General features: G+C 35.9%; 1 protein-coding gene and 1 long non-coding RNA gene across 2 annotated transcripts; both read left to right on the top strand.

The window, feature by feature from the left end:
• Window positions 1-2,777: 2,777 nt before the first annotated feature.
• On the top strand, window positions 2,778-3,828 carry LOC120428656 (uncharacterized). Its single transcript, XR_005607154.2, has 2 exons — window positions 2,778-2,931; window positions 3,410-3,828. It is a non-coding gene; the product is annotated as an uncharacterized LOC120428656 (long non-coding RNA).
• Window positions 3,829-9,274: 5,446 nt separating this feature from the next.
• LOC120428646 (lipase maturation factor 2-like) lies at window positions 9,275-24,341 on the top strand. The gene is made up of 3 exons (XM_039593692.2): window positions 9,275-10,028; window positions 22,307-23,298; window positions 23,360-24,341. Exons 1-3 carry the CDS (start codon window positions 9,854-9,856, stop codon window positions 24,146-24,148), a joined length of 1,956 nt encoding a protein of 651 aa, XP_039449626.1. The 5' UTR covers window positions 9,275-9,853; the 3' UTR covers window positions 24,149-24,341.
• Window positions 24,342-24,633: the final 292 nt, after the last annotated feature.

Raw genomic sequence — 24,633 nt, 5'->3', positions numbered from 1 at the left:
TTCCCTCAAGCAAAAACAAAAAAAAAAAATCTTTTCCATCATATCGACATCACCCGGAGCGGAAAAGTCCAAAAGCCGGGAGTGCCCATTTAAGTGGAAACGAATTTTCCCCTCCCAACCTGATGATGTTAATCGAACTGAAAATGAAGCAACAACAGAATAAAAATGAAAAGCCCAGCAATCGAACAATGAGAAGGCCCAAAGGGTTCGATTTCGGTGCCGAATGAGTGCCGTTCAGTGACCTGGAAGTTTTGAGGGAGTTTGGTTTGGGTTTGGGCTTATCGAAGGGGTTTCATTTTTTTCCTCGTTGTACATTTTCAGCAACATTTCGAAACAATGCTGTGTCAATGGCGTTACAGCTCGGAATCGATTGCTGTTGGTCATCAAAGATATTGAGGTTAATGGAACAGAACCCTTTTTGGCGAAGGTTAAAAATTTACGTGCACAAAAATATTCTTTTTTAATTAGGCTGGTACAAATTTTATTTAAAGTTTTTGTCTCCCCCCCCTTCAATGTTGGGGCAACAGGGGGCAAAAAAAATGTTTTTTCAAGAAACTGGAAAATTTAAATGGGAATTTAAGGGAATTTCAGCTGAAATCAATTTAAAATGCATTCCCCTGCGTTTAGAATCATTTTCAGCATGTTTGGGTTGATTTGAAAATCTTTAGAATTTTTGAAAATTTTCGATGTTTATTATCGCAAAAAGTTTTTTTTTCGCTAAAATTTTTGTTTTCGTCAAATCTTACATTTTTTGGAAACTTGTGATTACAAAACAACTGTACAAGTGTAAAATGCATTTTAAAACACTTTTTCGATGCGAATGTTGAAATTATGGCTTGTTCTTTAAATATTTATATTTTTTTATTTTTTTGTCCCCCCCCCTCGACCCAAACCAGAGCCGAGGTCGAAAAACCTTGAAAAATATTTGCATCGGCCTTAGTTCACAATTTAAGGTTGATTTTTGAAGTTTTTCTTAGAAATAGTGCTTGAAGTGGGGCGTTGCAAATTTTTTTTTTGAACCCCCTTCAAAATCGGTACGAAACATCAGGGGCCATAAAAATATTTGTTCTAAAAGCCTCGAAATTTCATTGCAATCAGACAACTTTAAATACATTTTTTAAACACCTTTTTAATAGGAATGTGATTTTCATGTCCTTGACATTTTTTTTTAATTTTTGATTTGAGTAAAAGAATACATACTTCATTTTTTTAAACGACATTAAAAAAAAGCAAAACAATTTTGCACCGAAATTTTGATATTTGAGTTTTCAAAATATTGGATAACATTTCCGTGTTACTTGTTTTATTTATTTAAAATTTAATAATAAGGCCAACTCTAAAATATTGTTTTATAGGCAAACTCTTATTTTGCTTCTAGATAAGTGTTTGTTTAGACTATTATTGACTGCATAAATAGTTTTTATATTCAGCAGCACATATTAAAAAATTTACAAAAAATAAGACAAAACAAAATCTTATAATAACTAAGCAATTATGGAGCTCCCAATTTTCTGACTTTTTTAGTTAAAAAGGTGTGATGAAAAAAATCAGTTCTTTTTCATTCTTAACCAAATATTGATATTTTTTCAATCTTGTCTTGATCAAAATAATCTAATCTATTTTAGGTGTAACCTGAAATTTTACATATTTCAGATCCGTTTTTTAAACGAAACCTCTTGTTGCCCTTTTGAGATTAGCAGTTTTCTTTAACACCTAAATTCCCATGCTCGAGAAAAAGGACGAATTTGTATGGAAACTCCCTCTTTTTCTCGAGCTTGGGAGTTCAGGTGTTAAGGTAACATAAATTGTGTGTTTCAAAATACGTGTCAAGTTTGAAAATGTGTCGTTTCAGTTTTAAAAAATGTGCCTTTACACTAGAATTTCCATTTTATGTGCTTTACGTTTCCTAAAAAAAGACAGTTCATCTAATGGTTTCGTTTTCCATTCGTCCCAATAGTCTTTAATCTCGTCTAATTCCATCGCAGTATGGCAATATTTGGTATAAATTAACCGCGGCTACCTACTGGAACATTGTTAGCCAACATTTATGCTACTCAATTTCTCTACCTCTTCTTCTTGGAGAATGACATTCTCTGAGAGTCTGCTTGGGCAGTGTTGCCAAACGTGATTTAAGTAATTTTATTCAAATAATGGCAATGGTAAATTGTTGAACCAAAAAACATGCTTCACAAGTAGTTATCTTTGAATAATTGGCATCAACATTAATCTAAATTATTGGATTTAAAATATTTCCCCGTCTTTATATCTTTCTTCAATCATTTTTAATTTTTTTTGCTTGATTTTTGTTTGTTTTCAATAGTATGTGGGCTTTTGTACAGCTTAATCATGTCTTATTCCTCAAAACATTTGCAAACATCACATAAAACAAGTAAAATCACCAAACCTGTATTTTTCTTTGAATCTAGACATTTGTTTGTTCTTTTCATTGATTTTGTAAAAAGTTAAATGAAATAATGAAGTAATATATTGAATTATTTCTAGAGTTTTTGTTAAAGGCCCTATAAACCTATGAATCACAAAATCCTATAGGACTTTAAAAAAAAAAAACGCTAGATTTGTATTAGCAAATTATAAAAAATAAGCTTATTTTTGATGACTAAAAAATCGTCAATATTAAAACAAACATCAATTCACAGCGAAAAAAAAATGAAAATTGAACATTTTTATGTCCAAGCCAAAATCCCATCTTCCTAGGCGGCTGGCAACACTGCACTGATTCTGCTTTGGAGGTAGTCATCGCTCTCTCGTGAGCAGCGCAGTATAAAACTGCCCATCCGCTCTCGCTATTTCTCATTTCTCTGCGTACCGGCAACGAGTGTTGACACTCGCTCTCTTCTGGCCGTGTTTTGCCGGAAGTAATCGATACCCAGGAGGGCCTGTCCCGGCATCCCCGTCCAGCGTTGGAAAACTGTAAGTATTTTGTGGTGATTTATGCCGTTTGGTTGAAACAGTGGAATTCAAAGTGTTTAAAGGATAATTTAATGTGTGTTTTGTTGAAAGTTATTGTTGTTGATTTCAAAATGGCGTCCATAGTGTGTTATTGCGTCGTAGTTAATTTAAACATAAAGCAACAAATATGGTCAAATTCTTAGTAATTTTTATAGTTGTGGAAGGTGTGTGAACAAAAGTCCCAGTTGGCTAACGAATTAAACTGTAAAGCAATTCAAATTGTCTAAACATTGTGAATTTGAAGTGGAATTTCGATACATAGAAGCCATGTTTGTGCATGTGTTCTTCATGCTATCGTCTTGATATAACCTTAAAATTTATGTACTATTTGGGTTGAGTTCCTACTGTTTTTTTTTAAATTTTAGAACCTTTCATCGAATTGTTCAAAATATGTAATAAATATCTAATCAACACTTATTTTTCTCTTCTCTACTTGCAGAACCCCTTAACAACCATGCAGTTTTCCAACCACGGCATCATGCTGTACAGAACCGACCCAATTTGTTGTCAAAAACGGATGCGTTAGCGTCCCGTTTCTGGCAACAAATTTAATAGAAATTACAGTGGTTGGTATCTTTACGAAGCTGGACGCGTTCACCATACCATGGAGGATTCGCCTGGTCGGAGTAATGGAGCTCTAAACTGTTCCCCGGCTGTTCCGGGGCTGCGTGGTTTCCTGCAATCTGTACCGGTTTGAGGGAGATCGAGCCGCCCCGGGAGCCAACTTAGCTTTAAGGCGCTTGGACGGACAAAAACAATGACGGACGAGGACAATAAACGAGACATAAATGTGGACATTTTAAACTGTGTGTGTGACAAACACGAAAAATAATGACTTAATAAAACTGTGGAAATGAAGCATTTTGTTGTATATTTATTTAGAAGAAATTATCACGCTTCCTTAATGTTGGCTTTGTTTTGATCTTATGATTTCATGTGGTTATCTGGATTCATTGCGGTTTGCTTTTTTAATACTTTTTGGCTTATTTGAGTTTAACGATTTAGTTGATATCTAAAGTTACATTTTCTCCTACATAAAACACAGTCGAGCTGGGGATTGTTAATAGCGGTTTATATTTGATAAAGTTTTCATCGTCGCTTTTTAAAGAATGCATAAGATTTAGATAATGGAAATTTTGCTCATTTGAAGTGTATTTATAGTGACATCATTTTGATAACTGAGGAAAATCATCTGACTGCAATGTGAATTGCTATTTTTGCTTTTCACTACAAAAGTATTTATTATTTTCAATTTTGTATGTCTGGTTATCAACTCTTGTTTGTTTCGTTACGTTTTCTTGCGAAAAGTAATAATGAAACTAATGCGTTTAGAAGAAGAGGCAAAACTTTTCTGAACACAACCTGTATGTTGTCCCTTTAAGCATAGTATTGTTTGATAAAAACTTGGAACACATCAAGTTATGCACAACCTTGACATTTTTATTGCATTCAGGAATCGTTGCCATAATATATCTAACGTGGTTTTTCAATTTTATTTAGGAATATCTGTTACTTTCTTAAATAGAAACGTTTTTTTTTAATAATCCTCGATAAACAAAATTCAACTCTTCATTATTCAGTATTTAATGAGAATGGTGAAATGACTTGCCTTTTTTGTAGTCCTGCTAACAATCAAAAAAATAATTCGGGACAAATAATCATTTAATGTCTAACGTTCCCAATATTTTGTATATGTATTTATTATTAAAATGTCATTGACCAACTTGAAAAATCGATCGTAAAATATTTAGAAAACACTTTTGTAAAATTCGATTTTTGGGTTAACAGTTTAAAAAAAGACGTCAAACCTTAGGAAAAAATATGCTCATATATTCATTGATTACTTTCCATTTTTTGAACGAAGTATTTCGTGGTACACAGCAAAAAAAGTTGAATTTTGGAAAGTTAAAAATTTGGTTTTTTTAATATTACTTCTTTTTTTAGAAATATTACTCAAAAAATGTTTTAAAATGTGAACCTGATGGAAATTCATCAGAATGTGATGAAAATTCACCAATTACTGATGTAATATCACACATTTTTTGACACAAAATTTGTCACCATTTCCTTTTGAATATTACCATCTGTGTACCTTTTAGATTAAACATATTGAAAATTTAGGCCAGATAATTTAAAGTCTTAATTAAGTCTAGTCTAAATAAATAATATAGTATAAGATTAGTGCATAAAAAAAACTATTCATTTAATAGTAATTAATTGCTAGGTTTTTATTGTCTTATTTTATACATTATTTCATTTCACTTGTACTTATACTTGTAATGAATTGCCTATGGTAATATAACTTATGGTGACGCTGAAAAAAATTCTCAGAAACTTTTATCAATGGAGATAAAAAAATAAAACTTTGTTTTAAAATGGTTTAATTAAAAAAAAAAATAATTAAATAAAACATTTTCCTTAATTTGAATGCCATATATTAATTAAAAAAAGAATTTCATTTCTTGCTAATTTACTTGATCAGTTTGCCAAATCGCTTAAAAAAAATTATTAAAAAAATGTTATGCAAATTTTCATCCGATAGAAAAATCTTTTTATGTCATGCGACAAAAACTAATCTAGAGAATAACGCTTAGATGTTTTTCTTATTTTTAAGAAGAATTGTATGAGGTATCCCAGAAACAAAATGTATTAAGGTATCCCAGAAAATCAAGGAATTGTGAATAAATCATCTTAAAAAAAATATTTTTATTTTTAGGAAACAGGTCAGAAAAATAGGGCAGCCTTTTATTTGTTTAAAATTATTTAGCAGAACTGTAACGATGTTTTTAAAATAATTGCTTCTGCTTGCTTGAAAATTTCGAAAATTCTTTTTATATTTTTTTTTTCAAAAAAATCTGGATTTTTCTTGAGATAACACTTAAATTTCAGCAAATTTGATTGATTTTAGGCCTAAACTAATCTTAAGAATCATTTTCTCATCATTATTTGAAATATTGCAAGTATAAGTTTAAGTTTTAGAATTTTAATCAAAGTAGATTTCACAAAATAAGGCATAATTGGCAGGTTAAGGATTTAAACCAATGCCCATTAAATTTGCCGATTTTCACAATTTAAAACAAATTTACGATCGGAATGTTTGAATGAAATTACCTACAAACCGCCAATCATGTTATTAATTGCTTGACATCTGTTGGTAATCTGTTGAAAGCTGTAACCAAACTTTGAAGTAGAATAGATACAAAAAAAGGTGCAGGTGGTTATGTTCTACATGACCAATATGACAAAGAACTTTGTACAAAACTCTAAAAAGTAAATCCATTTTTATTTATATTTTTAATTCTTTGCCAATTTATTTAATCATAAATAATTAATTCTAATTTAATGTTTTCAATAATTGGCACCTCTGTGGAAATAAATTACCAAAAAACGAAAATATTGCCAAATCAAGTATGGTTCGGAAAACTCCGGGTGTGGCCAATCCTGTCAAAATGGCCATTTTCATTATCAGTATCAAAAATCATGAATTTTGATACCCATATTGCCCCAATTTGAATGGTTCCGTATATGTCCTCCCGGGAGAACCTTCCCTCAGGGCAATGGCCACTCCAGGTGTGGCCAATCCTGTCAAAATGGCCATTTTCATTACCAGTATCAAAAACCATGAATTTTGATACCCATATTGCCCCAATTTGTATGGTTCCATAAATGTCCTCCCTGGAGAACCTTTCCCAGGGCACTGGCCACTCCAAAGGTGGCCAATCCTGCCAAAATGGCCATTTTCATTACCAGTATCAAAAACCATGAATTTTGATACCCATATTGCCCAAATTTGTATGGTTCCGTAAATGTCCTCCCGGAAGAACCTTCCGCAGGGCAATGGCCACTCCGGGTGTGGCCAATCCTGCCAAAATGGCCATTTTCATCACCAGTATCGAAAACCATGAATTTTGATACCCATATTGCCCAAATTTGTATGGTTCCGTAAATGTCCTCCCGGAAGAACCTTCCGCAGGGCAATGGCCACTCCGGGTGTGGCCAATCCTGCCAAAATGGCCATTTTCATCACCAGTATCAAAAACCATGAATTTTGATACCCATATTGCCCAAATTTGTATGGTTCCGTAAATGTCCTCCCGGAAGAACCTTCCGCAGGGCATTGGCCACTCCGGGTGTGGCCAATCCTGCCAAAATGGCCATTTTCATCACCAGTATCGAAAACCATGAATTTTGATACCCATATTGCCCAAATTTGTATGGTTCCGTAAATGTCCTCCCGGAAGAACCTTCCGCAGGGCAATGGCCACTCCGGGTGTGGCCAATCCTGCCAAAATGGCCATTTTCATCACCAGTATCAAAACCCATGAATTGTGATACCCATATTGCCCAAATTTGTATGGCTCCGAAAATGTCCTCCCGGTAGAACCTTCCCTCAGGGCAATGGCCACTCCGGGTGTGGCCAATCCTGTCAAAATGGCCATTTTCATCACCAGTATGAAAAACCATGAATTTTGATACCCATATTGCCCAAATTTGTATGGTTCCGTAAATGTCCTCCCGGAAGAACCTTCCGCAGGGCAACGGCCACTCCGGGTGTGGCCAATCCTGCCAAAATGGCCATTTTCATCACCAGTATCGAAAACCATGAATTTTGATACCCATATTGCCCAAATTTGTATGGTTCCGTAAATGTCTTCCCGGAAGAACCTTCCGCAGGGCAATGGCCACTCCGGGTGTGGCCAATCCTGCCAAAATGGCCATTTTCATCACCAGTATCAAAACCCATGAATTGTGATACCCATATTGCCCAAATTTGTATGGCTCCGAAAATGTCCTCCCGGTAGAACCTTCCCTCAGGGCAATGGCCACTCCGGGTGTGGCCAATCCTGTCAAAATGGCCATTTTCATCACCAGTATGAAAAACCATGAATTTTGATACCCATATTGCCCAAATTTGTATGGTTCCGTAAATGTCCTCCCGGAAGAACCTTCCGCAGGGCAATGGCCACTCCGGGTGTGGCCAATCCTGCCAAAATGGCCATTTTCATCACCAGTATCGAAAACCATGAATTTTGATACCCATATTGCCCAAATTTGTATGGTTCCGTAAATGTCCTCCCGGAAGAACCTTCCGCAGGGCAATGGCCACTCCGGGTGTGGCCAATCCTGCCAAAATGGCCATTTTCATCACCAGTATCAAAAACCATGAATTTTGATACCCATATTGCCCAAATTTGTATGGTTCCGTAAATGTCCTCCCGGAAGAACCTTCCGCAGGGCAATGGCCACTCCGGGTGTGGCCAATCCTGCCAAAATGGCCATTTTCATCACCAGTATCAAAAACCATGAATTTTGATACCCATATTGCCCAAATTTGTATGGTTCCGTAAATGTCCTCCCGGAAGAACCTTCCGCAGGGCAATGGCCACTCCGGGTGTGGCCAATCCTGCCAAAATGGCCATTTTCATCACCAGTATCAAAAACCATGAATTTTGATACCCATATTGCCCAAATTTGTATGGTTCCGTAAATGTCCTCCCGGTAGAACCTTCCGCAGGGCAATGGCCACTCCGGGTGTGGCCAGTCCTGCCAAAATGGCCATTTTCATCACCAGTATCAAAAACCATGAATTTTAATACCCATATTGCCCAAATTTTTATGGTTCCTCTCAAGTTCGTGCACCACCTGTTTCTTTCAACGTGTGCGTGTGTGTGTGCAATAAAATTCCCAACGTAAGGTCCGTCTTTGATGAAAGTCTGATGGACACTAAATCCTCCAGAGGCTAACTTTTAGCTTAAATAGTTGGCACGGCATCCACGCAACAGAAACAAAATGTCACGCCGAGGGCATGCGACGGTAACGCTACATTTTCGAAAAATTTTGCATTGACACCGCAGATAGAGCTTTAAGACAAAGTCCTTTGTCAAAAAATCGAAACATGAAAAAAGCGAAAATTTGAATAATTTTCTGCGCAAAAAGTACTTTTTACAGCTAGAAGCTGAAATAAGACATAGCTGCCAAGCTTCATTGGTCATTCCCTATCAGGTTGCTATACCAAATCGAACCACGAAACCATGACGGTTATTGAGAGTATCAGGTCTCGATTAGATAACACCACCCGGTATAGTATAATACTACCTACTTTGGATGTTCACTTTGTGCCCAGAATTTCATAACAACTCCAACCATTTTTCACGAACACCCTCACGCAAAGAGTGCATACATCATTCAGATGGCACAAATTCGTTATCATTTCCCGAGTGGTTTGCAGCAGACTAGCTTATCTTTTTATAATGGGCTATGATTAAAAAAGAACATTCTAACTAATAAGATTTCGAAACGTTCGACAACCGCACAGAACTGTGCACGCAACAACGGATTCGCTGGATTAAGTTTCGCCGGTTTCTAGGGTTTCCGAGCCACTCGCGGTTCACCGGTCCGAATCCGGAACGTTCCGAGCAGATCTTGCAGTGCTTCATTCATAATTCAGCTGCAGTTGCGTTTGGAAGTGTTTTTTTTGTTCTGTCCCCGATGAAATTGCGCCGTAAAAGTTCTGGCTAAGAATTTTGTTAAAAAGTTTAAGTGTCCCAAGAGTGCCGAATTTTGTCGCTGTGGAAATTACATCATTTTCGCTGTAAAATTACGTGGAAAGAGAAAGCGAGAGAGAGTGTTTTCTTTCGACTCTCAGAGGTGCAACAAGAACGTCACGGTTGTGCCCATTTTGAGTGTGTCTGTGTGGTAATATTTTTGTTATTTTCTTGGATTTCCCTTCGCGCAGTTGAGTGTTGTCCAAAGTGAGTGTGTTTTTCAGTGGAAAATCGTAAACTTCCGCAATTTTCCGTGGCCCCGTAAGAGATACTTTGAAGCTTGTGGGGAAAAAGGTCACAAAAAAGTGAGTGGTCATAAAGTGGCCGTAACGACGACGATGGCCCCGCCGAGTGCGAACGAAGTCGTGGCCGGTGGCAAGGATGACCAAGTGGCCAACTCGGGGGACAAGCCGGTTCCGGTGCCAACGCCGCCGATCGTTCGGAATCTGATTCTGAGGTCCATGTGCGGCGTTTATCTGGTGGCGTTTCTGAGCTTTTACGCTCAGGCTGAAGGTGAGAAAAAGTGGATTAGGAGTGTTACGTGGATAAAAATGCAAGAATATCGATTAATGTGTGATCAGCCGATTGTGTGTGTGTGTGTGTTTAGTCACTACCTGTGAGGATGGGTTGTTTTGACTAGAGTTTGTTATTACTACTGGTTGCGCCGAGAAAGAGAGTGTAAGAAAGGGGAGAGGAGCGAGAGAAAATTACTCTCTGTTTGGTGAGAGCTGGTAGATAATGGCACGGAGGGAAAACGGAGAACATTTGAATGATCAACTCGAGTAGGCATAAGAATGTTGAAATTATTTTTTATTTCTGATAGATGTTTAGTCGAAAATAAATTAGGCCGATGCATTTTTTATTGAAGTTTATGTCCCTCGACTCTGACCAAAAAATATATTAAATATAAAAAAATAAATTACAAGCGATGGTTTCAAAATTTGGACGAAAACAGTGTATTAAATTAATTGTTAACTGCATTGAAAACCTATCTTGTTATTTTGCAATTATTTTTTTATTTATATCTAAGTATTGACGACAATTATTTTATTCAGGAGTTTCACATAAACTTAAGGGCGCAGGAAAATTAATTTTAAAGTTTTTAGTTGTTTAATTTTGAAGTTTTTTTTTATATTTTTTTGCCCTCTGATTTTTCGGCATGATTTTAAGAAGGGGGAAGGGGATTTGACCTAAACATTGTATTTTTTTACTTTTCAATTTAAACGATGCTTTAATTGTTTGTTTAAATTTTTATTTTTATTTTTGTAATAGCATAGTATTACACAATTATGCCCAAAATAATATTTAAATAAACATCTTCTTCATAATATTTCATATTTATAATGCATCCTTTAGACTAAATTATAATCGATTTTTATGGTTGTTTATGTTTATAAATCAGAAAATTTTCCAACATTATTTTTTAAATTGAAAAAAGAGTAAATTAATTATGTACAATGTAAATTAAAAAAAAACTTCTCGCAATTAAAAAAAACATGAAGAACTGCTCTGTTGTCCAGTTTATTTTAATCATTTAAAAAAGTGTTTATGATTTCCACTTTTGGTAATATTTGTTACGATTTTTATTTTGAAAATGTTATGCTTTTAATGGAATTCACATTTGTTACTGGGGCTTAGAAAGTAATAGAAATCAGGAAAAATGTTTTTTTTGTTCATCATTTGTTCTTTATTACGAAAAATTCTTGTGCATTTTTTTTATGTAAAAATCTTAAATATTAAAAAAAAATCTGTTCAAAATCTGGCAACACTTTGCATTTGTTTTGCAAATTATTTAAATTTGACTTGTTCTATACAATATATGGTATTTTATGAAAATTGCATTTTTGTTTGTCTGAATACCAGTAATTAAATTTTTCTAGTTTGAAAATAAATATCAGTATGATATAGAGCGTCCAATTTCCCGGGGTTCCAAATTTCCCGGGAAACGGGAAATTTTCAGCCAATTTCCCGGGAATTCCCGGGAATTCCCGGGAAATTTTGAATTTATTGAAAATTGTTATGATCTTGGTTTTAATTAATATTATGCATAAAATTGTATACGACATCAACATTAATGGTTTAAATAAGTGTGAAGATCAATTAACAGCTTGACTGCATGTAAAAAATGATTCAACTACAAGAAAATGTATTTTGGTACTTTGATGGTATTTTGATGACAAATTTGAAACTTGCCTCTGTGACCAGTTTATTGAAATGAGAGAAAAAAAAAACATGCGGAAATTATGTTTTTCATGACAAATACTGGTTTCAACTCTTGAACAAATGGTAAATCTTTTTAGTGTTGGTTTTACTCTAAACCAGAGTTCGGAAAACCACTCACACTCACAAATCGAGTAGGCTTCCTCACAGCAAACACTCTCGATACTCACCGTGAGTGTGAGGGCTGAGTAAATTTACTCATATTTGAGTAAAATGAGGGTGTGAGTAGGCCGTTTCCAACAATTTGTTATTTACAAAATCAATGACAACATCAATTCAAAATCATGTGTCTTTATCAATCGGTTGTACATTGGAGGTAGCGTCAATGTCTATAAATCCGAAGGTTCAGGGTTGGTATTAATGTGGTATCAATATTTTTTTTGGTCTATCTGTAAATTTTTTTCCATTGCTTCAAAAGAAACCTTGGATTGTCAAAGTCCAATGGATGGGCAATTAATTTCATAATTTTAAGATTGGTGACCGGTCGAAATCCGTTGTGGATTGACCTACCGCGGGATAAATCGGAGGCCGCAGACGACAGCTGTGCAACTGTGGCCACTCCCGGTCGCTGACAGTTCTACCAATATGTCTTGCCTAAGAACCAGGACACGCCAGTGGAGCCTCAGCAGCCGCCGGTGGCCCTAGCCTAAAGCTGTTTAAAGCACTGGATCGGCCTTTTTTAGTTTTCAGTGAACCTCCAAGCCAAAGCCACCGGCGGCTACTGCAACTTCTTCGGCATGTCCCGATGCTGAACCAAAACACATTTGTACAACTGTCGACGACCGGGAGTGGCCACTTACCTCAGCAACACGGCCATCCACTGCTGGTAAAGCTGTAAAAATCCACCCGCAGAGGCATCCCCCGTCTAAACAACCTCCGACCTATCCGTCGGTAGGACAGCTGGAAGCTGACAACAAACTATGTGATTAAAAAAAATAAACTCGCTGAAAAAAAAACAGATAAAAATCAGGATTTGAACCACTGTGATACAAAAACATCTAATTGATAGCTCTGCGCCCTTACCATCAGGACTACTTTTTCGCTGTTGAGTGAACAGAGAGAGTTTGACAACTCGAAATTTTTATTCTAAAATAGCCCTCATTTGCGCTCAAAGCCCTCTTTGTGAGTAAATGAGGAAGGCCCTCACACTCACCGAGAGTGATGAGTAATTTACTCGCAGGTAACTAAGTTTTTCCTCATAGTTGAGTACCTCGTGAGTGAGTTTCCGAACTCTGCTCTAAACAACCCAATGTTTTCAAATATTTGAAGCAAGCTTTGAATATATTTTTGCATTTTTTAAGAACAAATAATAGAGAGTAATTTTTCAATGATTTTTTTTTGTATTATTATGCAACATGATTTGAATTATACGATAAATTAACATCATTCCACAAAAAGTCTTCTATTTTTACACATTTAACCCTCTAACACCTGTAGTTGTACCAGTGCTCCACAATTCTTTAACTTCAAATTGTAATTTCTTTAGTACTAGGTATTCAACCAGTTGAATTAATTCTTTTTCCACAAATTCAATTTTCATCTCATTTGATCATGGTAAACAAAAACGTAAAAAAATCTCAATTTTAATTTGGAGGTAAGGAGTTAATATTGTTTTGATAAAACATCAATCTGGTAAAAGTTTACCTAATTGTAATAATTTAGTACTCATTAAACAAGATCTATTCCCAGTTACTTCAAAAATTAATATTATCAGAAATAATTCTAATATCATAATTTCTGATAATCTGATATAAACCAAACAATACATTTAATTGATCAAAATCATGTTGAGTTTGTTCATTTATTATTTTTCAGAGCAATTTCAATAAAAAATTCCAAAAATTTAAGAAAATGTATACTTCTGCTTGAATTTCGGGAATTCCCGGGAAATTTACAAATTTCCCGGGAAACGGGAAATATTTTTTTTCGGGAAATCCCGGGAATTCCCGGGAATTTTTTTCCCGGGACGGGAAATTGGACGCTCTAGTATGATAGCAAAAAGCAAATGGTCGCTTGCATGCATCATCAAGAAAAGGAGTATTTCCGTAGAAAATTTTCAATAAGACCTTGAATGTAAACAAATTCGATAAATTTTCATTCAATTTGGATGGTTCTTGTTCTGGAATGTATGACAAAAGGTCGAATTGACGAAAAGTCAAATGGGCAATTGTTCGAAAATAAAAAAAGGTTGAATGGACAAAACGTGTAAAGGATAAAAGATCGAAAGGTTTTTTTTAAATATTTTTTTACCTTTTTTTATTAGCTGAAAAGCATAAAAAATGAAAAGGTGCTTTGAATGGGTTCACGTTAATTTTGCTTCTTTTTTCATTCAATCAAGAATCTCTCAAAATATTTTTAGAAGTCAGATTTCTCCTTTTAGTGCCATTGTTGACGAGCTGAAAATGTTTGTAAAATGGGAAAATTCATAAAAAAAAATATTTTTTTTTAAATAAAGAAAAACTTATAAAATAATTTGATTTGTTTTACTTTTTTTAAAGCACTGCTTTTTTTTTAAATGGAGTAATTCTCTGAGATTTCGGTCATTAGATTTTTTTTTTGTATTTTTTAATCCGTCTGAAACTTTTTTGGTGCCTTCTGATGCCCAAAGAAGCCATTTTGCATCATTAGTTTTTTCATATAATTTTCCATACAAATTTGGCAGAATTTTAAGAATTTTATCAGCTTTTCAAAAATATTTTTTTCAAAGGTGGGCAAACATAAGCACTAATTTTAAAAAATGAATAACTGCGACTATTTTCAAAAAAGTTACCTAAAAGTGGCTATAGAGGTTTCTACGTGCGCATGTATTGCGTGTACGTACACGAAAAAGATTGAGGTTAAATTTTGTCCGGCCAGCAAAATCAGATGGTGCGATAGTGTGCGTACGCGAAATGACGAAACGTTACGAAAAAATCATAACTCGGTCTATGATTTTTTGCACATTCTGAAAATTTCTGAAAAGTTGGCATTTGATGTCCTCTAAAACATATCAGAAAATAAAAAAAAAATAAAATAGATTTTTTTTGGCAAATATTTTTTTTACTGTGTATCATATTTTTTCAGTGTTGTCCTTATCCAAACAAACAACTTTGACACCAAATCGATCAAATAATTCCTTCAAAAGATACAGATTTTTGAATTTTCGTACATAATTTTTGAATGGACAGCTGCCAGAATTGCACGGAAAATTATAAGGCCAAACTAATGACGCCAAAAAAGTTTCAGATGATTTAAAAAGACCGATTTCGTAGAGAACTTCTCAATGGAACAACTCACAAAAATATTGCAAAAATCAAGAACAGGTTGTTTTTTTAATATCTAATCTAATCTAATCTAATCGAACACAAGCGCAGCCAGTCGGAAGAAAGCATCCTGGAAGAACTTGCGGTTAGATTACGCCTCAAGTCCTTTCTTGTCTATATTAATAATTGCAGTACATCCGAGTAACCCCAAAAAATACAGCAAAAATTAAAGCGGCCAGGCCTACTGCGTTGCATTAACCGCAGAGACAGATTCTGTGAACGGATCACATTTCGCATAATCAACAGGGGAGGAAGGATGCGTGGACATACCGTACCAAACGCTCCGAATCAGTTAGGTGTGGTGTGTAAGTGTAAATTGGCAAATAATTATATTTTTAGGAGGGAAGTGGAATTGGGCAATTCAAGTTGGGGAAAATGGGAATTGGGAAAGGGATAATGAGGAAGGGATAGAAGGGTTATTTAATTTATAATATCATGATATAAGGGAACATAATGATTTAATAACTTATGATCGAAAGCTCTCACCAAGAAACAGCAAATCTTTAACATAAAGCTCAAATCTTCAAAAGACGCCGCGAGGCGGTATCCCGATCGTCAGATTCCAGGTTCTTCTCAGGAGACAGGCCGATCGTTTGACGTGAACACTTTCACTTTTACACTGAGTATGTCCGCTCCCATCCAATATTTCCCCATGGTTCGGTGGTTCTAACAAAGAAGTTGTACTTAAAACTGTAGAAAATCTTATCACAAGAAAATGTGAAACGACAAATTTTAAATTCTCTAGAAGCATCCAAGAACAGGCTGTTTTTCAATATAGAAAAAAAACTTACAAAATATTTTAGAAGACGGACTCATGAAAAAACTCACAAAAATATTACAGCGATCAATAAATGCTTGTTTTTAAAGAATTGAAAAAATTAAAAATATGAAGAGTATCAAGAATAGGTTGTTTTTGAAAATAAAAATAATAGCTTTAACAATATGTAAGAAGTCTTACTTTTTTTTAAAGAACTGCTAATATTTGTAAGAATGGAACTTGAAATGCAACATACGAAAGTATTACAACTACCAAGTATAGATTGTTTTTAAAGAATGGAAAATCTCTCAACATGTTTTAAGAAGTGAGCAGTACTCTACCAAAACCGACAATGGATTTTATTTGTATTTTTTTATTTGTCTCAAACTTTGTGGGAGTCTTCCTTATGACCAAAGAAGCTTTTTTGTGTCATTGATGCCATATAAGTCTCCATACAAAACGGGAATATTCGAAAATCTGTAACTTTTGAATGAATTTTCTGATCAATTTGGTGTCATCGGCAAAGTTGTATGTATTGTTGAGGACTTTGCCGAAGACACCAACTTTGCCCCACTAAGTTTGAGCCAAATAAAAAAATACAAAATGTAAAAAAGGGTCGAAATCGTCCGATTTTGTAAATGATTGCTCATATATTTTTGCTCTTGAAATGTTTTTTGCTGAAACTCTATGTTTAATTGCAACTCTATGTATAATTGCATCTTTTTTGGTTCTTGATGGAGATTGATTTTGAGATTCTACCAGAGCAAACACTGCAAGAAACTTCAAAGTCGGTTGAAATTTTGCAGAGATACAGCTATTTGTAGTTTCATTGCCAACATTTTTGACTCCCTTTGTGCTACAAGTAGCAAACATTTTTCGATACTTTTGACTTTAATATTTAGCTTGTTAGACTTGAAGTTTAGAATGATGTTTTTTGAGTACGTCGATTAAAATGAAGGAACAGTGACGTTTTGACACAAATTTAATGAAATTTAAAGTTTGTCCCGAATCTGTCTGTTGTGATTTATCTGCTGACATAAAAACCACTTTATTCTGAAAAAAAAAATGTGTCAAACCGGTGGTTTCATGTATGATTGTAATGTTTGTGCTGATCATTTCAGTATTCGTCAACAAGAATCTTCTTCACTTTATTTTTCAATCAATCCCCCCACAAGAATGCGCGTAATCAAATCACTCGATCCCCCCCTTCATTCGATTTTAGCCACAATCTCATTTACCTTGCGAACTCAACTCCATTAAATCATCCCATCTCGCTACTTTGGCTGGCTGGCGACATATCCCCACAAATTGGAATTAGATTATACAACACAACCACATCCGAACACACACATCAGAGCATCGATTCGGGGGACACGACTATAGCTGGTTAAAGGCAGTGGACCAAAACGCGTTCTAGCTTGTGATGAGTGAGTCGCGTGGGGGTGGATGGGTAACATATATCCTGCCATTGTTGACGAAGTTCGCGCTTTCACAAAGTTCCCAAAGCCTGAGTGTAATTAAATCAGCGATTTGGAGCCAACAATAGAGGATGGCACTGTGGAAATGCTTCCAACGTAACAAGATTACATGAGAAGCCATGTAAACGTTTTTTTTACTGTGCCAGTGTCAAAGTGATACTCAATCGAAATGGTTCGTGCCATTTGTCAGACGATCGTAAATTGAAATTAGAAATCGATAATTCTCCTGAAAGCTTCTTCCACTTCTTGGTTGGTTTCATCGCAGGAAGAGCACCAATTTATGGCTGGGCCTGGTCCGAAAGGTGTTACCTAACTAGATTCTACCTTCCATGTACTTATCGATGGTGATGATGATGATGATGCTGATGATGATGGTGGTGAACTTGAAACCTTATGCTTCTCTGTATGTGTGTGAATGTGTGTTAGGGGGGGTCTAACGTAATTATTAGTGGCTCTTTTGTCGAGATGTAGAGTGTGTGTGTGTTCCCTGCTCCTCACACCACGAACGAGAACCGGCAAACGAAACCCAATCCGTTTTCACCCGAGCTGTGTTCCGGAACACTTGGTTCGGGTGTTCCGGATTGACCAAGACCAAGACAATAGATTTTGTTAGCGGATGGGCTTGAGGAGATGTTCAAGTTGGTTGGCTGCAGTTTTCAGTGGTCGAGCTGAATTTATTACACATTGTTCTGCTTGGGTATTTGGAAATATCAGAGTTGTCGTTTTTCAAAAGAAGTAGAAAAAATGCCTTAATCTAAATTTGGAAATTCATCTTTGCTTGCCAAACTTCCAAAAAAACAAGCAGTTTTAAGTGATCATCCCTGCCAAGAGATAACATCCTTTACAAGTATCTCCACCCCTTGTTTCCACAAAATGCCGTTACTTTTCCACCAGATAAGCGGAGGTAACCTGAGGTCATTCTTCTTGCTCACCTGATTTTAGCTAGACTTCGTCGTCGTCGTCACCGAAAACCAGCGGTCTGTTGTAAAAATAACTCATTTTTCCTAGCCACATGTACGTGTACCTACCGTGTACTGCATCCTTTTGGCACTGGCAAGAAAACCTGGTCCTGTGCTGTTTTGTCGGATCTCTTTCAACCGGCCATTAGCGTTAAAAGCATTTTCGGAAAAGGGCGAGCAACCTGGGTTGTGTGAGAGTCAGGGCCAAGGGAGATGGGACAGCCAAGGAAACGGTTTAATTTTGGACCTTCGTTCGGTTTGACGACGAGACCGACGTTGGTTACCGCTAGGAGCCTTTAGGTTGTGGTTCGAAGGAGCAAATTTCGGATGACAACGATTTTTTTGGTAGTTGGTAGGGTAAAGGGATCTTCTTTATACTTATTACTTGAAACTATTTGAATAACTATGGAAAATTTCTCAAATTCTTGCAAGAACTCAAATGTTAGATAAGTTCAGTATTGGCACACTTACCAAAATAAATTCACTGTTAGCCACGTAGGGCTCTGGTTTTCTGTGGTTTTCTATAGCAGAGCAACATTCTCTTATTATGGTGACATTTCTTTTGATCCGATTCGCTTAAGTAACGAAAGCGAATGACTCAATCTGTTCTAGTGGTTTCACGTTTCACGACGTGACAAGACTTTAGGGCTCTGACGATGGTGATGAGATACTTGTTGTCCTTTGTAAAATATTATTTAATATTGATTTGTTTTCATCTTATTAAAGTTTCAATTTCTTTAATATTTTGAACAGAATTATCGCAACAAAATCGCTAGCGAACTTTCTTCACCCGCGAAAGAGAGAGGAGGCAAATCACTCAAAAGAAAATCGCTCCCAAAATTCTTCAAGAAAATCAATCTGCTGATGATTTTTTGTGAATTTCCATGTCAGCACCACTTAATAGTATTTATTTCACTTTATTTACACACATTGCCCATCTACAAAATGTTACAGGTTGTTTTTCGACGTGTGACGTCACTCTTGCAAGTTTAGTAGTGCATAAGATGTTCCGCCGAATAATCAAGATGATGATTTTTTTAGATTCCTTTTACCGATCTTTCGTGCGCGAGGGAGGATAGCCATGCTCCCTCCGGATTTTTTCTCTTGATGAACGTCCAATGGTTTTCTTTTGATAATGATTATTCCTTCGCTGATTTTAAAAAAAAACTTCATAGTTTTTTTTTTATCAAAACAAGATATTTTCTTGAATTTATTTATTATTAATTTGATTTCCAATGTTTTTTTTCCATTTTTCATCACATTATTTCAGAAGTTGTCATTCAATATAAATAATTGTCTCTGATTTACAAATTCTTCTTAGAGTTCTCTATTTATTTATGTTGTTTGTTTAAGTGTTTGATATGTTTGTGCAAATAAATTCGTTTGTTATTTCACTCGATCTTCAATTCCTATTTTTTAATATTTTGCATTTTGTTTATGATGTTTTTCTTCAATATGGCATGATTTTTTTTCCTATTTTTAATGTTATGAACTGTATTTTTAATTTAATTTATATCACCATGTTTTTCTCTTTTTTATTTGTTTAAATGATGCTTATTTCGGCTTTCAATTATTTTTTAATTTTCATATATTTTGCCATTGAGTTTGTTAATGTTGTTGTGATCCTGTACGGTAAATATTTTGAAATTGGTCTTCAAATTAATTTTAAATTTGATCTAAAATCTGTTTTTTTTAATTTAAATTAAATTTCTTTGTTAATTTGTCAATTTATTTGTTTTCAAATTAGTGTTTTCACTTTGTATTTCAACTTGTTCTTCAATTGTTTTAAGCTTGTTTTTTAATTAGCTTTTAATATTTTTCAATTTGTTTTCGTTTTTTTTTCTTCAGTCTGTTTTTCAATTTGGTGCTTATTTGTTTTATATGTTTGTTTTTGTTTATTTTATCAAATTGTTAGAAAATTTGTCTTGATTTTTTTTAGCTGTTTTTAATTTTTATTTTTTTCTTCATCTTGTTTTTTTAATTTGTTATTCAATTTGTTTTCTATTTTTGAACTCTTTCTTGAATTTATTTTTTATTTTTTTCTCAATTTTTTTTTCGACTTGTTCTTCAATATATTTTTCAATTTGTTCTTCAATTGTGTTTATGTTGCTTTCTCAATTTTTTAAAGTTAGGTTTATTTGTTTTTATTTCTTTCATCTTTTTCTTCATGTTGCTTTTGATTTTTTTTTTAATTTTAAATTTGCTATCCAATTTGTTAGTCAATTTGTTTTTATATTTTTCAACCTTTTTTATAATTTAGTTTCCTTTAATTAGTTTTTATTTTTTATTTTATTTTCGAACTTGTTCTTTGATTTGTTTATCATTTTTTTCTGCAATTTGTTTTTGAACATGTTCTTCAGTTTGTTTTTCAATTTTGATTCAGTTTGTTAGTTAATTTGTTTTTCATATATTCGAAACTTTTCCTTCATATTATTGAAAAATATCAATGTACTCTTTAATTTGTTTTTCATTTTAATTTAAGTTATGTTTTTCAATTTGTTCTTCATTTTTTTAGTTGGCATTTCAATTTGTTTTTAATTTTGTGCTTCAATTTGTTTTTCATTTTATTCTTCAAATTGATATTCATATTAATATACAAATTGTTCTTTATTTTGATATTCATTTATTTTTCAATTTAATCTCCAAATTGTTTTTCAATGTTTTCTCCAATTTGTTCATCAATATGTTTATAATTTGTTCTTCAATTTGTTTTTTCATTTGTTCTTCAATTTATTCTCAATTACCTAGTTCTTCAGTTTATTTTTCAATTTGTTTTTTAATTTGTTCTTCAATTTGTTTTTAAGTTTGTTCTTCAATTTTTTTTCAATTTATTCCATTTGTAATTTATTTAATTTTTCAACTTTTCTTTAGTTTAATTTTGAGTCAATTTTTCTTTTGCTTGATCGTTTATTTATGCTTTATTTTGGTATTCAATTAGTTCTTCAATTTAAATTCGTTTTTAATTTATTTTTTCAATTTGTTTCTCAACTTGTCTTTGAATTTATCTTTCAATTTGTCTTTCAATTTGTTTTTCAATTAGTCTTGCAATTTCACCACGTTCACCACTTGGTCTATTAATTTAGCCTTCAATTTGTCTTTCAGTTTTTTCTTCAATTTGTTTTTTATCTGTTCTGCAATTTGCATTCAAATTTGTTTTTCAATTCATTCTTGAATGTACTATTGAATCTTCTGTCAATTTCTTTTTAATTTTTTTCAACTCTTTATTCAGCTTGTTTTTCATTTTTTTTTTTCAATTTGTTTTTCGTTTTGCTCTCCAATTTGTTCTTCAATCTGTTTTCAATTTGTTCTTTAATTTGTTAAATTTTTGTTAAATTTTTTCTTACAATTTGTTTTTGGTTCTTCTTCTTTTTTTATTCAAAAAGTTTGTTATCTGCTGTTCATGAAATTCATTTTTCAAATATACCTATGTAAAAAAAAAATTTAATGGGATTGTGCGTAAATTTGCGTTAAAATGATCATTAAATTTGTGTTTTTTTTATTTTTAGTATTTTTTTAAAATAAAATATAACGTTGTTATTTAATTTTTACTTCATTTCTTCAAGATTTTTTTTAAAGATTTTATCTATGACTTTGTTCATGATTTCGCTCATGATTCTGTTCTGTTTTAATTTTGGTTACGTTTTGTTCATGATATTGTTTACGATTTTTTGTATTTTCAGTTTAGTTTTTTCTCTAAAAGTAAGTAAATCTTTCCCTGTTCCTGAGGGGAACACCCGTGAAGAGTATCGGGGCCGGCATTTACAAAGCGGATTCAGTGACAGTTCATTAATCAACTTAATGTTAACATGTTAAGGTTAATTTTAACATTCCATAGGTTGTCTTCCTAAGGTGTCTTGATAAGGTCCAGTTTGTGACGATACACTACCTTCCCTTTACTAAGCAATCGATTCCAGAAGGGAAAAGATCACCAGTTGTGTTGGTCCGAGCCGGGATTTGAACCCCGATCTACCGCTTACGAGGCGGAAGCGTTACCACTGGGCTACGTGGCTCGGTTTTTTCTCTGGCTACGTTATTTTCAATTCTTAAATTTACTTTTTTCCATTCTTCCTTCCAGGACTCTACGGCAACTCGGGAATCCTCCCGGCGAACCGCATCCTCGCCAACGGCACCCTCCAGGAACGCCTGAACCTGCTCCAGCTGGCCCCGCTCGTCGGCCTGGATACCCAATCGGCAATCGACCTGTTCTGTCTGGCCGGTTGCGTGATCGCGTTCATCGGCCTCGTGTTCCCGCACCTCTGTCGCCTGGTCAGCTTCATATCGCTGTGGACGCTGTACTTTTCGCTGGTCCAGATCTCGCAGAGTTTCCGCCAGCAGTCGGACGAGATGTTGCTGGAGGCGGGGTTTTTGTGCATTTTGCTTGCGCCGGCGAAGTTGAGTGATCCGAGGGGACCGATCGAGGGGCTGGCGATGCTGTTGATGAAGTGGCTGCTGTTTCGGTACGTGTTTGCGTCGGGGTCGGTCAAGTTGGCCAGTGGATGTCCGATGTGGTGGGATTTGACCGGGTTGAAGAAGCACTTTGAGACGATGCCGCTGCCGACGTCTTACAGCTGGTACACGTTCCAGCAGCCGGACGGGATTCACAAGCTGAGTACGATCTACGTGTACGTCAGTGAGTTGGTTTGTTCGTGGTTGTTCTTTGCGCCGAACCAGCGAGTTCGGATGTTTTCGCTGTGGTGGCAGGTGTTTTTGCATTTGAACATCATTGGGAGTGGGAATTACGGGTTTTTGAGCTTGATCGTGATGACGCTGCTGTTGACGTTGGTTGACGATCGAGAGTTGGTTCGACCGGTGAAGGAGGAGTCCAAGGAGGATAGGACAGGTGCGATGACGGTGAAGGCGATCGCGGTCTTGATGACTCTGGGAACGTGGCTGGTGTTTGGAGTTGGATACAAAAATGGGGAGATGGTGTTCAAGCTGTTGTTCAACCGATCGCAGTATCTGAACATGATGCAGATGATGGTTCAGCTGGCTCCGCTGCTGGTGATGGGACTGATGGTGCAGAAGTTCCTCAAGGTCGTTACCAAGCAGACTGGCACTACCAATGTGGTGAGTATCGAACGTGATGATACCATGGGTATTTTATGACACGATCCTTCTCGATCTACAGGCTGACGGTATCCGAAAGCTAACGGAGAACTGGCAGCTGTTTCTACCAACCCTAGCTGCGTTCATCGTTCTGTTCACCTCGATCGTGCCGCACTTCCAGCTGACGCAGTCCACGGCGATCAGCTCGTCGATCTTCACCAAGCCGTACAACGGTCTTCACAACATGTTCGTGGTGAACCAGTACGGTCAACACCTGATCAAGATGCGCCCTAAACGGGTGGAGATCATCCTGGAGTACTCGGACGACCTGTCCGGGCCGTGGAAGGAGTACGGCTTCCAGTACAAACCCTGGAATGAAGCCGGATCGATGCCGTACGCCTTTGTGTACTTCCCGCGGTTTGACTTCAAATTCTACGACGCGTCCGCGACCAAGCCAACCTCCCAGAAGTGGCTCTACCCGATGGTTCAACGCCTTCTGCAGAACAACCAAGCCGTCACCAAACTCTTCGACCAAAGCCACATCCCGCCGGGACCTCCCAAGTTCATCCGAGCTTCCCTGTACGAGTTCCGCTTCACGTCCTGGTTCGACGGCAACAGCACGACCTTTTGGACGCGTGAACGCCTCAACGACTACTTCCCGGCGTACTCCCTGGACGATGGCTTCCTCGAGACCAAGCTTGACGACGTCGGCATCCCGGAGGAACCAATCCCCTCGGAAGCGCTCAACCTCCCCGTCAAGCTGCTGCTCGATGCGGTCCGTAACTTTGTCGCCATCTTCGAGGGATCCTTCCTCGTGCTGGGCGTCCTGGCGGCCGCCATCGCCATGATCGTCACCCAAAAGCGGGACTAAAACTATGCTTGCGCACAAATTTGCACCTGATACCAGTGTACTTGTTAGTCAGTAGACCAGTATTGTCCACCAAACACACACACACTTCCTGTTTTCTTGCGATATTTTAATGGTTAATCAAAGAAAAAGACGTCAATTACCAAGTGACCGAACTGAAAAAAGACACAAAAAGATACTACAATGTTGGAACAGACCCCTTTCTTCGTTTGCCTTCGCTCCGAATGATAATATCAAGCCTCAAACTAATCGCTTTGTGGTTGAGTGGTTTGGTTTGCTTTCTTCTTCTTGTTTGAAGTGATGACCCCCGATACAGCAGTGCAGTCTCAAGTGGCAGCACGGAAGCGAAAAGGACACGACGTGTGACCACAAATTAATCCGGAATGACAATAGAAGAGGAGAGATGTCCGAACCTCCTTAAGGGCCGGTGTTTAATTGGAGATGCAGCAAGGTTCAGGGTAAAGTTTGTCCTCGAGGGTTGACAAAGT

Source organism: Culex pipiens, chromosome 2 (assembly GCF_016801865.2).
Source record: "Culex pipiens pallens isolate TS chromosome 2, TS_CPP_V2, whole genome shotgun sequence".
Classification (NCBI taxonomy): domain Eukaryota; kingdom Metazoa; phylum Arthropoda; class Insecta; order Diptera; family Culicidae; genus Culex; species Culex pipiens.
Note: the sequence above shows the minus strand (reverse complement) of the source record. Positions and strands in the feature narration are given on the sequence as shown.